Source organism: Megalobrama amblycephala, linkage group LG12 (assembly GCF_018812025.1).
Source record: "Megalobrama amblycephala isolate DHTTF-2021 linkage group LG12, ASM1881202v1, whole genome shotgun sequence".
Taxonomy (NCBI): Eukaryota; Metazoa; Chordata; class Actinopteri; order Cypriniformes; family Xenocyprididae; genus Megalobrama; species Megalobrama amblycephala.
Genome location: NC_063055.1, coordinates 30,605,438 through 30,621,016, shown reverse-complemented (window position 1 = coordinate 30,621,016; position 15,579 = coordinate 30,605,438). Strand labels below are relative to the sequence as shown.

The 15,579-nt window shown below is 39.4% G+C and overlaps 1 protein-coding gene across 1 annotated transcript; it reads left to right on the top strand.

Moving 5' to 3' along the window:
• The first annotated feature begins 7,090 nt into the window (after window positions 1-7,090).
• On the top strand, window positions 7,091-13,921 carry LOC125280323 (H-2 class II histocompatibility antigen, A-D alpha chain-like). Its single transcript, XM_048210796.1, has 4 exons — window positions 7,091-7,395; window positions 12,398-12,643; window positions 13,054-13,338; window positions 13,442-13,921. The coding sequence occupies exons 1-4, from the start codon at window positions 7,338-7,340 to the stop codon at window positions 13,561-13,563; spliced, it is 711 nt and encodes a 236-aa protein (XP_048066753.1). The 5' UTR covers window positions 7,091-7,337; the 3' UTR covers window positions 13,564-13,921.
• The last annotated feature ends 1,658 nt before the right edge of the window (window positions 13,922-15,579 follow it).

Genomic DNA, 15,579 nt, shown 5'->3' with positions numbered 1-15,579 from the left:
TTATTTTTAATGTATTTTATATATTTTATGTATCCTCTTGTTATTCTGACTTTTAATGCATACTGTTATTTCTATTCCTTATGTTCTATTTTTATTATTCTTTTTTATGTAAAGCACTTTGAATTACCACTGTGTATGAAATGTGCTATACAAATAAAATTGCCTTGCCTTGCCTAGTGGAGATGAGTGGTACCTGGTGGGGTCTTCTGCTGTTGTAGCCCATCCGCCTCAAGGTTGTGCGTGTTGTGGCTTCACAAATGCTTTGCTGCATACCTCGGTTGTAACGAGTGGTTATTTCAGTCAAAGTTGCTCTTCTATCAGCTTGAATCAGTCGGCCTCTAGCATCAACAAGGCATTTTCGCCCACAGGACTGCCGCATACTGGATGTTTTTCCCTTTTCAAACCATTCTTTGTAAACCCTACAAATGATTGTGCGTGAAAATCCCAGTAACTGAGCAGATTGTGAAATACTCAGACCGCTCAAATTGCTTAAATTACCTTTCTTTCCGATTCTGACATTCAGTTTGGAGTTCAGGAGATTGTCTTGACCAGGACCACACCCCTAAATGCATTGAAGCAACTGCCATGTGATTGGTTGATTAGATAATTGCATTAATGAGAAATTGAACAGGTGTTCCTAATAATCCTTTAGGTGAGTGTATATTGCTTGTGTGTTCTGAAGACACTTGTAATTATTTGTAATGTACTTAAATCACAAATAAAGTGTACAAAGTATATAACAAATAAAGTATAGTTATAACACAAAGTATATTTATATAATACAAATAAAATATACTTATAACACAAATTAAGTACACTTTAATATCATTAATTAAGCATGTAATTAGGCATATACTTAAAGTGTACTAAGTATACTTGAAGTTGTTCCAATTTAGCACACAAAAGTACACTAAATATACTTACAGTTGTGCTTTTATACAACTTAATTACAACTAAAATATACTTAGTACAAAATTAGTTGTTTCAAAATAGCACACTTTAAGTGATGCTAGAGGCCGACTGATTCAAGCTGATAGAAGAGCAACTTTGACTGAAATAACCACTGGTTACAACCGAGGTAGGCAGCAAAGCATTTGTGAAGCCACAACACGATGGCGCATGCTCGTAGTTTCTTCTGTGCTTTATTTAATCTATGATAAAATAATTATGCAGCGAGCACCGGCGCATTTGCGCATGCAACTCTTGAGTGCGCGCCGCAAGCACAGTATAACGGCTGATTGGACAGTCGTGTTCATTTTTCTGAGTTTTACCGACATAGCCTTACAACATCTCATCCGACCGCAGTTCACTGTTGTTCAAGTGAAGCTCTCTCATCGTCACATGCACCTTTTCCGCGCTCGTTTGACTGGCACCTGGCGCTGAGGCGAAGTCGGAATGCGCGTCTGAAAAGTGTCCCGTTTGTTGTGGTCGTAAAGAGACAGTTCTATATAAACGCAGCGTTTTACTTGGGGATGTTTTTTAAAAAAAGATTTTTATTTTTGGTATTTTATATGCTCTGTTGGTGGTTTGTGGAGTAGCATCACCCAGAGGGGATATTTTTTTATTCCCACCGGGGATAAAAATAATTCAGCAGAGGCATGCACAGACCTCCGCGAGGGCAGGGGCGAAATCGCGTTCTGGGGGAGGAGAAATGGGAACGCGGGGGCACCGCGATATAGAGACCTACATCGGATGGGACGGATTTTTCAGTCCCGCTCCCGCTCGCCCGCTTCCCGCAAGAATCATTTGATTCTCCCGCAACTCGCACGCGAGTAGTCTTACCACCCGCGCTGCACTCTTTTGTGTTGGGTCCCGCGGATCCGGGAGTGTATGGAGTGCAGGTCTCACCGCGATGGGACCGCAAAGGGCGCGATCAAAGGGGCAGGGCTCTTTATATTCTCTCTGTATATATTGTATCATTAACTGTTAATTCTGTATCTTTCCAGCTAAATAATATATATACAAAACATGATTTTTTTTTTTCTAGTCATTATCTCAATCACTTCCCTGATAGCACACGTACATCTCGGAGACGTCTATTTGATGTGTGTGTTTACGTCTGGAAGACGTATTATTTAGGGTGTTTGCTCATCTGGAATACGTCTATAGGACGTATCCTGTCAGATGTCAAATAGACGTTTAGAAGACGTCTTTAAGATGTTTATGATTTAGAATGTATGTAAAACTGACATCTTAAAGACGTCTATTAGATGTTTGTAAACAGCAGATGCTTTCCAGATGAAGTGATCTTTAACAGACGTCTTGCAGACGTACGTGTGCTATCTGGGTTGGTGCCCCCCTATTGGCTGGTGCCCCAGGGCACTCGCCCAATCCCGTCTATGGATAATCCGGCCCTGCTCATGAGAGACTAGGGGTGTGTCTCAATCAGTTCCCTAGCTCCCGAGCTCGTGAATCAGTATATCGTGTATACGAATTCGGGCACTGATAAGGACAGTAAAAGATGCTGGTTCACTACACATTGGGACACTTATGACTCTATTTCCGGCGACGTGACAACGTCCTCATTGTACAACATCACTACTGGTATTTATGAACAACAACAGAGCTGATATTTTCTGACATTACTTGTAATGTTATTTAAAGTACATTGTGATTAATTATTTGCTTGTTACATATACGTGCAACATTTCAGCCGTGAATAAATTATAAATGTTAGCTAGATTATGTTCATTACCTGTCTAGCGATGTATGTTTATGCTGAAATATAATAAAATAACGGTTTGTATTTTAAAAAACATCTATCGCGTATCGTTATGTGTAGTGAGTTGGCTCACGTGATTCAAGTTTCGCGCTTCAGAACTTCCGTTAAGGGAGCATAGTGAGCATCGATGCTCCCTGGTTTTCACGGTGCATTGTGGGACTTTTCAGGGAGCGAACGTTTCAGTGCCCTGGAAGGATTCTGCGATTGAGACAGCCCTTAAAATGGCCGACTCCCTGGTCAGTGCCCTGACTACTGAGCTAGGGAGCTGATTGAGACACAGGGTAGACCTTTGAACATGAAACACATGCATACACACCACAGAGGAAAGGGGAAAAAAAGAGTAATAATTTTCTGTTTGAAAAGTTAAATGTTTATTAGAAAAGACATGTTTGATTTATTTAAGTTTGCAGTTACTTTAAGATAAAGTCTACAAAAGGGCTACTATGAAGTAAAATGACTTCTGTTAGTTTCTCTGATTACACTTTTAAGTTAAAGAAAGGATTTGAAGGAATTCGTAAAGTTATAAAATAAGTGAGTGAAATAACGGAGTAGCCATACTGTCGAATGTATCCCATTATTTTAAAGTTCTGTCAAAAGTATACTTTAATCTAAAAGGGGGTGATGTAGTGGAAGATTATGGCCACTTGGTGGGGCCAGAGATTAAGGTTGTTAAGCAACAACTTAGAAGAAGAGTTAAAGAGTTGCCTGATTTCATCCAGTGAGTTGTGTCCTTGAATACAGAGTATAGAGGAACAATACAGAGAATGTCTATAAAATATTAAAAGTAAAAAAAAAATATATAGTATTAAAGTAAAAATCACTACATCAAACTTCTGCCACAACATACACTACCAGTAAAAAGTTTGGACATGGTACGATTTTTAATGTTTTAAAAAGAGGTTTAATCTCCTCACCAAGGCTGCATTTATTTAATTAAAAACACAGTGAAAATAGTAATAATGTGAAATATTATTACAATTTAAAATAACTGTGTTGTATTTGAAAATATTTTAAAATGTTACATTACTCCAGTCTTCAGTGTCACATGATCCTTCAGAAATTATTCTAATAAGCTGATTTGCTACTCCAGAAACATTTATTGTGTAAAATTGTACAAAATATTTGTGTACAATATTTCTTTTTCAAAAGTCAAAAGAAATATTGTACACAAATATTTTGTACAATTTTACACAATAAATGTTTCTTGAGCATCAAATCATCATATTAGAATGATGTAATGATGCTGAAAATTCAGCTTTGCCAACACAAGAATAAATTAAAATTTAAAATGTTTTCAAATAGAACACAGTTATTATAAATTGTAATAATATTTCACAATATTACTGTTTTTACTGTATTTTTAATTAAATAAATGCAGCCTTGGTGAGCAGACGAAACTTACCATGTCCAAATTTTTGACTACATAAAATGGGTTACATGTAAAAACCACACCAAGATACAAAGTAAAGATAATCTCACTTTACACAGTCTGTTGTTGAATTGCTGGGTTTTCGAAACTCTGGGCCTCCAACTGGGCCTGGCCTAACACCCTAACATCAGAGACACATTCAACATGGCATCACAAAAGTTACAATATGCACAGTAATAATAGTACAGTTCACATGTTACATGACTTACCAGTGTCCATGGTTTATGCCAGATCTGCTTTGTGTCTGTGCAGCTGCGCACTGGGGGAACAGCAGGAATGTTTAGCTGTGAATAATGGGCAGACTGATAAAGAAGTGCAACCAAATGATTGCATAAAGCACAGCCCGCCACACAGGAACAATGGCTGCTCACCAAAACAACAGGTTTTGAGTGCTTTAACACCATCTAGGGAGAAACAGAAGCTTAGATGAGCTTAGATGACGAACACACAATTTGAGACTATAACGTTACATTTTTACACAGTATCTTGACATTATCTTTATAAAAGAAAACTCACACAAACTCACAATCGAAAGTTAGCTAATAAATCTGTCAGTCTTCGAACAAAACAGCTAACATTAATTATATTTAACGGCTCTGGTCGGATCCAAGGTGTTCATTGAAGGTATTGAAATCAAGCTTGACGCCGAGGGCCAAAGGATGGATTGAACATTATACGGCTAAGTTGGAATTCTGCAGCCACAAACACATGCTACTGTTTTATCATGTTTAAACCTAACAACGTTTCTTTGTTCATAATTTATAACATATATATACTTTTCATACTGAGTTCATATTGTGGCCTAGTTATATTTTATCGAGTTTGTTTCAAGTCTGTTCTGCTCTTGAAGTTGAGGATGGACTAAACCCTCTTCATACTTTTTGATATGTTGATATTTGAACTGTTGATATTTCATAACGGAGTTATCACTTATATCACTTAATGTAAAGGGCATTCGATATATTGTAAATAGAAAAGCAATATTTTTGTTTTGTAAAGAGATGCAGGCATATTTTATTTTTTACAAGAATCCCACTCAAGTGCTGAAGATGTTTTGTTTTGGAAGAACCAGTGGGATGATGATCTTTGGTTAGCACATGGAAATAATCACTCAACCGGTGTGAGCATTTTAAAAGGCAACTTCAGAGGGAAAATTCTTTGTAACAAATGTGATGTCAATGGGCATTGGGTTATTTTGTTTATTGAAACTAGCAGTAATTTGTTTATATTATGTAATGTTTATGGATACAGTTCCTCTTCTTTGAATTCTGGTTTGTTAGAAACTATAGAAGAAAATGTCAATATTCTCTCAATTAAATTTCCAATGCCAAAGATAATTATTGGTGGAGACTTCAGTATGGTTCATGATAATATTCTAGATAGATTCCCCCCAAAATCTTTAATAAGAATAACAATCTCCAGAATTTTTGTGATAATTTAGCTCTCATAGACATATGGAGAAATAGAAACCCCCTCATTAGACAATTTACATGGAGCAATAAGCAGATGACTCAGCAATTGAGAATTGACTTTTGGCTGATTTCCTCTGATGTAGAACAGAAAGTTTTAGAAACCGAAATTTGCCCAGCTATTCTCACCGATCACAACATTTTAACCTTAAAGATTAAATCTGAATATATACAGTATAATTCTAGAAATCTAGGCTATTGGAAACTGAACAATTCACTTTTGTACCATGAAGATTATTATTAATAAATAAATACTGGACAGAGGCAAATATTAAAAAGGAATATGGCAAGGTATGGGAACTATTTAAGTTTGAAGTAAGAAAATTCAGCATTCAATTTGGAAAAAAAATGGCTATAAAAAAAGAACACAAATTCAAGACATAATTAGAGAGATTTACAATTTAACTCAAAACACCCCACCCACCCAATAATGATATTTTAGAAAATTTGCAGAAAGAACTAAACCATATTTAATAAGAAAAAGCCAAAGGTACTTTTGTAAGATCTAGAAGAAAATGGATCGAAGAAGGTGAAATAAACAGTAAATACTTTTCTTGAAAAAAGGAATGCAGAAATGTGTCTGATTAGAAAGTTAACAATTAATGACATTGTTACTGAAGACCTAGTTATGATTTCTAAATTTGTTTCTAAATATTATACAGATATCTATTCATTTGAAGAAGATCAAGATAATTCCATTCTTTTTAAAACAATTAGAAATCCAAAAATGCTATATTTAGAAAGTAAAATTGAATGTTCCTCAAACCTTTCTCTAAATGAAATTGAGATATCCATTAAAGCACTAAAAAAAGACAAATCCCCTGGAAATGATGGCCTTACTTAAGAATTGTATAAAGCTTTTATAGAAGATATATCTAAATTCCTCTTAGCAGTAGGCTTATGTGAAGAAGCCATCAACAAGGGATCCTTACCCTAGTGAAAAGTAAATATACAGAAAGAGAAAACAGGAGCGGGAGCTCACTGGATGTGTCACAAGAAAATATGTGAGGAAGACAGATGTCATTCTTTGTAAAAAGTGTAAAAAAGAAAGAAAGCCACCATCACATCTTCAGTACTTTGGTAACTGGTAGTGTCTGAGACTCAAACATATGGTGAATGGAGGGCTGTGCTGGAAGAACGAGGTTATAGGGGGAAAAAGCCAGGAAATGACAACCCTCCAGCTTCGTAAAATTGCTCTTTTTTGTTTATTATTTGGTTAATGTTTGCATTATAGAGCAATTTTCAAGTCTCCAACAATGACAGCTGTCTCTAAAATCTATAATAGTTCTCTAAAAAAAAAAAAAAAAAAATCTCTAAAAGAAACGTTTTTTTTTTCTTCACTGTTTCCTCTGCTGCATGCATGACCTTTAAATGAGTCTTAACACAGAACTGAGTGTGATTTACTGTGATCAGCCACAGGGATTCGCACAAACTAAAATTAATTTAGTTAGTTACTCACCAACACTAATAATATTTTTAGGGCTCAATCCAAAGCTCATCAGTCTTTTGGCAGTTAAAAAACAGAATCATAATTTTAGATAAGTTTAGTCAGCAGCTTGACAGCTGAAAGAGGAAAACCTTTTATTCTTCCTAGATACAGTCATGTCACTGTGTGGGTCAAACTCTGAGAGGGTGATGCAAAAGTCTTAACAAAATGCCTACTTTTTCACCTCTGCTAAATATTTCTCTGACATTTGTTTGACTGTCATCTATCAAGATGGAGCTGTACATAATCATTCTCACCCTTACTGTTGTTCTTTCAGCTGATGCTGAATGTAAGTTAAAGTTTTTTAATCACTTAGGTAGTGGTAAAATGACAAAACTGATCATGTTTAACACCATTAGTCATTCATTCAAAATCTGCCTGTGTTTTTCTTAGGGGTTTAAATGCTTAGGGGGTTAAATGCTTGAAACCAAAAGATTGTCATGTAAATTTGGTTTGTAAAATGTTTGGTTTCACTTTATTTTACAGTATGTGCACTTACATTACTGTGTACTTACCCAAGAAAGTAGTAATATAAGGTAACTACATGGATTAAGGTTAGGTTTAGGTGTAGGTTCAGGGTTATTACCTAGTTATTACCCAGTTATTGTAATTAATAAGTACATAGTATACATATGGGGAACAGGACTGTAAAATAAAATGCTGCCATTTTTTAATGACTTTGGTACTGTTTTCCACAAGTAAGTAACAAGTAATTTTCAAAACTCTTGGTACAAAAGACTATTTCTTGAGAACATTTGATACATGTTTTAAATCACCCTTAGAGGTGCTAAGAAATGTTACAGTACTCCAACATCACAACATAGAGAACACTTAAAAAATCAGTAATTATTAAAATTAGTATGCAGTGTGTTATCAGAGGTTCTATTCAGAAGTAGAAGTTCTTCTTGTGTTATCAGAAGTTCTAGTCAATTCTAGTCAAAGTTTCTGTCAGATTTGAGAGTAGAATATACTACACAGTTGCAGACAATGCAAATAATGCAAGATAATACAGTTATCTAAACACATCATATTTATTGTAGAATCTTCTTGTATTTTTCAATGTTCTTGTATTTAAGAAATTACACACACACACACATGATCTTCTATATTATCTTCAAGCGGTTTTGGAAAATGGATGGATGAACCTCATAACTATAGCATTGGAAGAACATTCTGATAGGTAGCATTTATTATTAGGTCACTCTCCATTTAAACAGTAGCAGTTAATTGTAAATTTTTAAAGTAAATAGAAGTGACATTAGAAAAAATAGCACAAAATGCTAAATTCAAGCCAATGTCCATAATGAACCAGTACCGGCCAGCATCACACAGCATGTACTTAGTATTTTGAGGGGATAATCGAAAAGAAAAGAAAAGAAAAGAAAAGAAAAGAAAAGAAAAGAAAAGAAAAGAAAAGACCTTGCCATACTGAACTAAATAAAGAAGTTTGTTGAGACAATCTTTTACGTTGGCTTGAGAAAGCCTGTCCAGAAAGTTTAAAAAAGTTGTTAAAGCTTGAAATTTGAAGGTTTTCAGTTTGCTTTGTGGTTGCAAATGTATTCCTGATGGTTTCTAAGGACTCAGGTGGTTGCTAAGGTGATTAAGGTGGTTGCTAGGGTACTCTGAGTGGTTGCTAAGGTTTTATGGGTGGTTGCTAGGGTGTTGCTATGTGGCTGCTAAGGTACACGGGGTGGTTGCTATGTGCTTGCTAGGATACTCGGTGGTTGTATTATCACATTGCTATTGCATGTTTCAGATTCCAAACTAGTTGAAAGAAAGAAAGAAAGAAAGAAAGAAAGAAAGAAAGAAAGAAAGAAATGAATGAAAGGGATTCCCAGCTTAAATTCCCAGAAGCACAATTCAGGTTTGTTATTATGAAGAACAGTTATTAATGGCTTCACACAAAAGTACATCACAGGCACAGAATGAGCATTTAAACAATATAATACATAATAAATGCAATGCAAATGACTCAATTCTGCTTAAAACATCATGGCATGGCATCCTTGTACAGCGTGAGGGAACAAACACTGTACAAACATAACAAAGGAAAGAAAAAAAAAGGGCCTTTCCCAAGTCTCAGAAATTACCAGCTTAAGCACCAGGATAGACTTCCCAAAAATAAAACAAAAGAAGAAAAAGCTAAACTGAAAAGAACAAGAGCAACAAATGAGCTCTGCAGAACTAAATTAATAACATACTGTAAAAAAAAAAAACACAAAAAAACAAAAAAACAAACTACTTTATTATTGTAACGATACAGGACTCATGGTAAGATCCATATGCAGCTTTATTAAATGTGAGCGTGGTCGTACAGGCAGGGTCAATCAGGAGCAAACAGGAACAGCAAGGGACAGGCAGAGTCGTAGTCAGAATACAGGCAGTATATCAAGGCAGGCAGATATCATACACAGAACAGCAGTCAAGGCAAGGATCAGGACAGGCAGCAACGGGTCGATAACGGGTAACAGGCAGAAACGGCAACAGACAGGCAGACAAAATAATAATGCTTAGAAATGTAACAAGGTAAACAAGACTTCGCGATCCAATGATGTGTGAGTGAGTCCTTTATAGTACAGATAAGAAGCTACAGGTGTATGTGGCAATTGGTGATTGGTGTGGAATGTGAACATGTGACTGGCAGGGAGGATTATGGGAAGTGTAGTCCAGGAGTTGACAGGAACTGACAGTGATCGTGACAGAATGTCCCCCTCCCGGAAGGCGCGTCCTCGCGCCGTAGATGGCACAACCGGGGAGGGGGGGTGGGTGCATTGGTGACGCAGACGGGTCTCCAATGCAGATCCAGGAACTCAGGTAGCCACGGTAGGTCAGGTGCCACGGGTAGCCATGGCGGGTCAGGTTCCACGGGCAGGCATGGCGGGTCAGGTGGCTTGAGCTGCCACGGCAGGTCAGGTGGCTCGGGCAACCACGGCGGGTCAGGTGGCTTGAGCAGCCACGGCAGGTCAGGTGGTTCGGGCAACCACGGCAGGTCAGGTGGCTCGGGCAACCACGGCAGGTCAGGTGGCTTGAGCAGCCACGGCAGGTCAGGAGCCTCGGGCGGCCACAGCGGGTCAGGAGCCACAGGCAGCCATAGCAGTTCGGAGGCCGCTGATGACCGCGGCCGTGCAGGGTTCCCACCCGTTGGGGATTTCAGCGGGGTCCGTAGCGGGTTCGTGGGCAAGGAGTTCGGGTGGCGCCGGCAGGGCAAGGCGTTTGGGCGGGGCCGGCAGGGCAAGGAGCTTGGGTGGCGCCGGCAGGGCAAGGAGCCTGGGCGGCGCTGGCAGGACAGGGAGCTTGGGTGGCACCGGTAGGGCAAGGAGCTTGGGCGGCGCTGGCAGAGCAAGGAGCTTGGGCGGCGCCAGCAGGGCTAGGAGCTTGGGCGGTGCTGGCAGGGCTAGGAGCTTGGGCGGCGCTGGCAGAGCAAGAAGCTTAGGCGGTGCTGGCAGAGAACGACACTTGGGCGGAGCAGAAGAGACCTCTGGAGTGGTCTCCAGGCCCACAACGGGCTCTGGGAAGGCCTCCGAGCCCTGAAAGATGAAAAGAGGCTTCTTACTCCTCTTACGTGGACAAGGCGGCGGCTCTGTGTTCACCTCCTCAGTGGACACTGCAGCGAGCTCACGGGCTGAAGCGGATTCTGGAGCGGACCCACTGGCTGGAGCCGGCTCTGGAGCGGATTCACTGGCTGAAGCGGATTCAGGAACTGACTCACTGGCTGGAGCGGACTCAACGGCTGGAACGACCCCTACGTCCACAGACACCGAAGGGGCGGCCATCTTGCCCGTGGGCACTGGCGACGCGGCCATCTTGTCCATCGCATCCAGAGAGCCTGAGTGCGTAGCAACCAGCGAGCCTGAGTGCGTAGCAACTGGCGAACTTGCGTGCGAAGCGTCCGATGAGCTTGAGTGCAAAGCGGCCGACTGGCTTGAGAGCGAAGCGGCCGACGGGCATGAGAGCGAAGCGGGCAGAGGCTTAGGAATGCCAACCGCTCGTGCTGAAATCAGCGGTGGATCAGCCACACTGGAACGCAGCGCTCTCCGTTCTCGGACAGATCCAGGAAGGTGATGTGACTCTGGGCGATCAGCGGAGACGTGACGTGGCTCTGGGCGATCAGCGGAGACGTGACGTGACTCTGGAAGATCGGCAGATGTGTGCCGTGGGTCAGGAAGATCAGCAGAGACATGAACTGTTGTTGTTGTGATGGTAGCCGCCATTTTGTGCATGTTCCTTGGCGCGGCAGCCATTACGTGATTCACCATGATGTCGCATTTCTTCGCGACACCCACAGTAAACGGACAGCCAACAGTCAATAAAGCGTAATCCATGAAATGACTTAGAGATGAACGGGGTCCCTCACGGATGAGTTGTGATTTGAGTGGTTGGTTCACGCCATCACAGAAGAAGTCTATGAGTGCGCAGTCAGGCAAATTTGAATACTGTACAATGTCCAAATATTCCACTACATATTCCTCCAATGATCATGTGCCCTGCGTACTCCACAACAACAACTGAGCAATGTCCATACCGTACAAATGCTCTCCAGGAAATCTGCTGGATCGTGGTGGCGGCGAAGTCTTCTGTAATGATACGGGACTCATGGTAAGATCCATATGCAGCTTTATTAAATGTGAGCGTGGTCGTACAGGCAGGGTCAATCAGGAGCAAACAGGAACAGCAAGGGACAGGCAGAGTCGTAATCAGGATACAGGCAGTATATCAAGGCAGGCAGATATCATACACAGAACAGCAGTCAAGGCAAGGATCAGGACAGGCAGCAACGGGTCGATAACGGGTAACAAGCAGGCAGACAAGATAATAATGCTTAGAAATGTAACACAAGGTAAACAAGACTTCGCAATCCAGTGATGTGTGAGTGAGTCCTTTATAGTCCAGATAAGAAGCTACAGGTGTATGTGGCAATTGGTGATTGGTGTGGAATGTGAACATGTGACTGGCAGGGAGGATTATGGGAAGTGTAGTCCAGGAGCTGACAGGAACTGACAGTGATCGTGACAATTATAAATATCAGCATATGTGTTAATGCCCTTTAACAATTTGATTTTGAATACTTTTTCGCAAAGATCCAAAAATAAAGCAAATTGTGGAATTAGGAGGATTGGGATGAGATGCATAAAAATTAGTCCTACACAAAAGATTGTTTTAAAGACAAAAACCTGACAAAATAAAATGTCTTGAGGTGTGGTAACCGTAGTAGAAGTGAAGTAATTGACTCAGAGTCATAGCTATTTCATGTATATAACTAAACTGACTTTATTTGCTCATTCTATTTCAAGTGTTACATGAATATTTTGGAATTCATGGATGCTCTGAGACAGATGGAGAGGATATGCATGGAATTGATGGAGAGGAAATGTGGCATGCCGACTTTAATCAGAAGAGTGGAGTAGTAACATTACCTGATTTTGGAAATCCTATGGTATTTCCTGGTTTTTATGAAAAAAGTGTTATTGAAATGAAAGGATGCAAAAGTGATGTAGCCACTTTGACTAACATTTTCAAGAGCCCACCACCAGAAATGGGTAAGGCATGAAAACATGCATTTAAATTTTACATTTTTGAATGAACATCAATAGTGCATATATACATACAAGGATATAGTAACTATTTATAAAGGTGATCATTAATAATTAATATCCCATCTACAAGTGCATGAAAAGTTAGGCAGTTATAACAACTCAGGTTATGAATGCTTAATCATGATGCTAATTATTGCTACTACCTATTTTATTCAAAACCAAATTCATGAGTTACGTTATGATGCATGAAGTGTTACATGATGTGAACTTTTAATCTATGTGAGAACAGAAATGAAATGAGTTATATGCATCCAGTGTCATCAAGTGTTGCCTCAAAAGTGTATATAATGTTACATTATGATGATATCTATATTTCTTTGAATTAATTAAAAAATAGTTATTTTTGTTTCTAGATGCACCCCAAACATCCATCTATCCAAAGGATGATGTGCAGCTGGGTGTTCAGAACACCCTTGTCTGTCATGTGACCGGCTTCTATCCTCCATCTCTCAGCATCTCATGGACTAAGAATAATGTTAATGTGACAGAGGGTATGAGTTTAAGCCAGTACCGCCCAAAGGCAGATGGTACCTTCAACGCCTTCTCTACTTTTAGGTTTACACCTATTGAAGGAGACATTTACAGCTGCACGGTGAACCACATAGCCCTCCAGGGTCAACCTCAGACCAAAACATGGGGTAAGTGGGATTTTCAATTTGAATAAATGGATATTAATCTCTCTCTCTTTTTTAAATCATATTTTCATGCATCTTCCAATATCCTATTCATGTTTTTTTCCAGATGTTGACATCGCCCTCCCAAGTGTTGGTCCAGCAGTGTTCTGTGGAGTGGGTCTAACTCTTGGACTGTTGGGAGTCGCAGTTGGAACTTTCTTCCTCATTAAAGGAAACAACTGCAACTGACCTGGGGTGCGTTTCCCAAACAACAATGTAACTTTCTGCTGAACTACCATAGTATGATGCATCATTGACCAAATCAACTAGCTAGTCATGACTGTTTCCCGAAACCATATTGTCGTAAACCTGTCATTCAACCACGTTGGTGGGTGACGTCACGCAGGTGGTGAGAAATAACTTCTTTAAATGAATCCGTTTGAGATCAAATTAATGCTGGATTTTTTTGCTATAAATTACAGACATGGCATTAGAGGACTAATTCTCATTTTTCTCAGTTATTTTGCTTTATTTCCAGATTAAATCAAGTGCTTGTTCTAGAGCATGTACGCACATGCGCACTCTTCAAAAACGGTGCTTAAAATCTCTTGACAAACTAAAATATATAAATGACATTTGTATGTATTTGAATTAAAAGATATACATAAAAGATATACTTAAAGGTGATAGAGAGGATTTTTTCGTCGACTGAGAATCCAAAGACTGTTACTGAGTTTTTGAAATGAGCGCATGCGTAAGAACAACCCGAGTGTTTACCACCAGCATTCGCTGTGTCGTGTTTTTTGGATTCATTATGTCGGAATCACCGCAGGTAACTCATAATCTGCAGTTGTTACTCCTGTCTCCTGACAAAAACATTGCATGCAGCGCCTGTGAAGTGTGGAAAGTTACTGGAGAGCACAGCCGCGCTCGTCTCTCAAAAGGAACGTCACGGCAGTGATTGACAAGCCAGAGGGCCAATCGTTTACGCGATAATCGCGTAAACGATTGGCTGATGTTTTAAGGCCCTACCTCGTGCACAGATGATGTATATTAATATTATTCCTTTCAGTGCACCTAATAAATAGTCTTTTATCAGTTAGTAAAGACAGTTTCAAGTAATATTGCAAAAATGTATAAAACAAAACATCCTCTTTAGCACCTTTGATGTCAGCTTGCTTATTTTGCTCAAGATAACGATTTATTAAGTCCACATGTTATAAAAACAAGAAACTATGCTTCTAACCACATCTCGAGAGCTGTTGTTCCAACCACACAAGTTTGGGATGCAGTTTGCTTATGTTCGTTTGAACTATGGTTTCGGGAAACACCAAATCGTTGAACTATGTAAGTAACGATGGAACTTGCGATGTTAGTTAGCTAATGATGCTTTTGGGAAACGCACCCCTGGAAGCTACAATATCTCTTATTGGAACTGGCCAATTAGACAACTAGTACATGTGTGTCATTCTCGTGATGTCATATTTGATGTTAAAGGTATGAATAAATAAAGTAATAAATCTGGATTCAATATGTTCTAGCATTCTATTGATTCTTCAAAGCATGGCCAACTTTTAACACCAGACATGCTTATATTAAAAGTCTACAACCCTTTTATTAAAACAAAAATAAATATATGTACTTAAACATCATATTTGCAGTTCATATGCTAATTATGCATAACTTCATTAAATAATTTAAATAGTTATTTAATTATTTTATATAATTAATATATAAACTGTTCCAGGACTTGATGCCAGAGTAACAGCCCTATGCAATTTAAAGGTGGTACAGGGGATGTTTTCGTCGACTGAGTTTTTGAAATGAGCGCATGCGGAAGAACAATCCCCCTCCTTCACAGCTCATTTCAAGTGAACGCCTCCCAAAACTCGTGCACGAGTATCGGAATACGAGTGTTTACCACCGGCATTCACTGTGTTATTAAGCCGGGCACACATTTTACAACTAGCTAAAACATTCTGACTATGCTCAACATACAGCGATAGTTTCCTGCTCCTGAAGCAGATTTATATACTTTCACATGGAATTTGAACACCGACTGTAATCGCAGAATAAACGCAACTGGCTCTGACTGGACACGTTTGAGCGCGATCAGTCATAAGTATCAATTTACATTCATAATCGGCCTTACAATCATTAAGCCGCGCACACACTTAGTGGATTCATTATGTCGGACTCACTGCAGGTGACTCATAATCTGCAGTTGTTATTCCTGTCTCCCGACAAAAACATTGCATGCAGCGC

Excerpts from the sequence above, each read along its gene's own strand:
- LOC125280323 (XM_048210796.1), top strand. The coding sequence starts at position 7,338 with ATGGAGCTGTACATAATCATTCTCACCCTTACTGTTGTTCTTTCAGCT. Across the intron at positions 7,396-12,397 it reads TCTTTCAGCTGATGCTGAAT|TGTTACATGAATATTTTGGA; the intron begins GTAAGTTAAAGT and ends TTCTATTTCAAG. Across the intron at positions 13,339-13,441 it reads ACCTCAGACCAAAACATGGG|ATGTTGACATCGCCCTCCCA; the intron begins GTAAGTGGGATT and ends GTTTTTTTCCAG.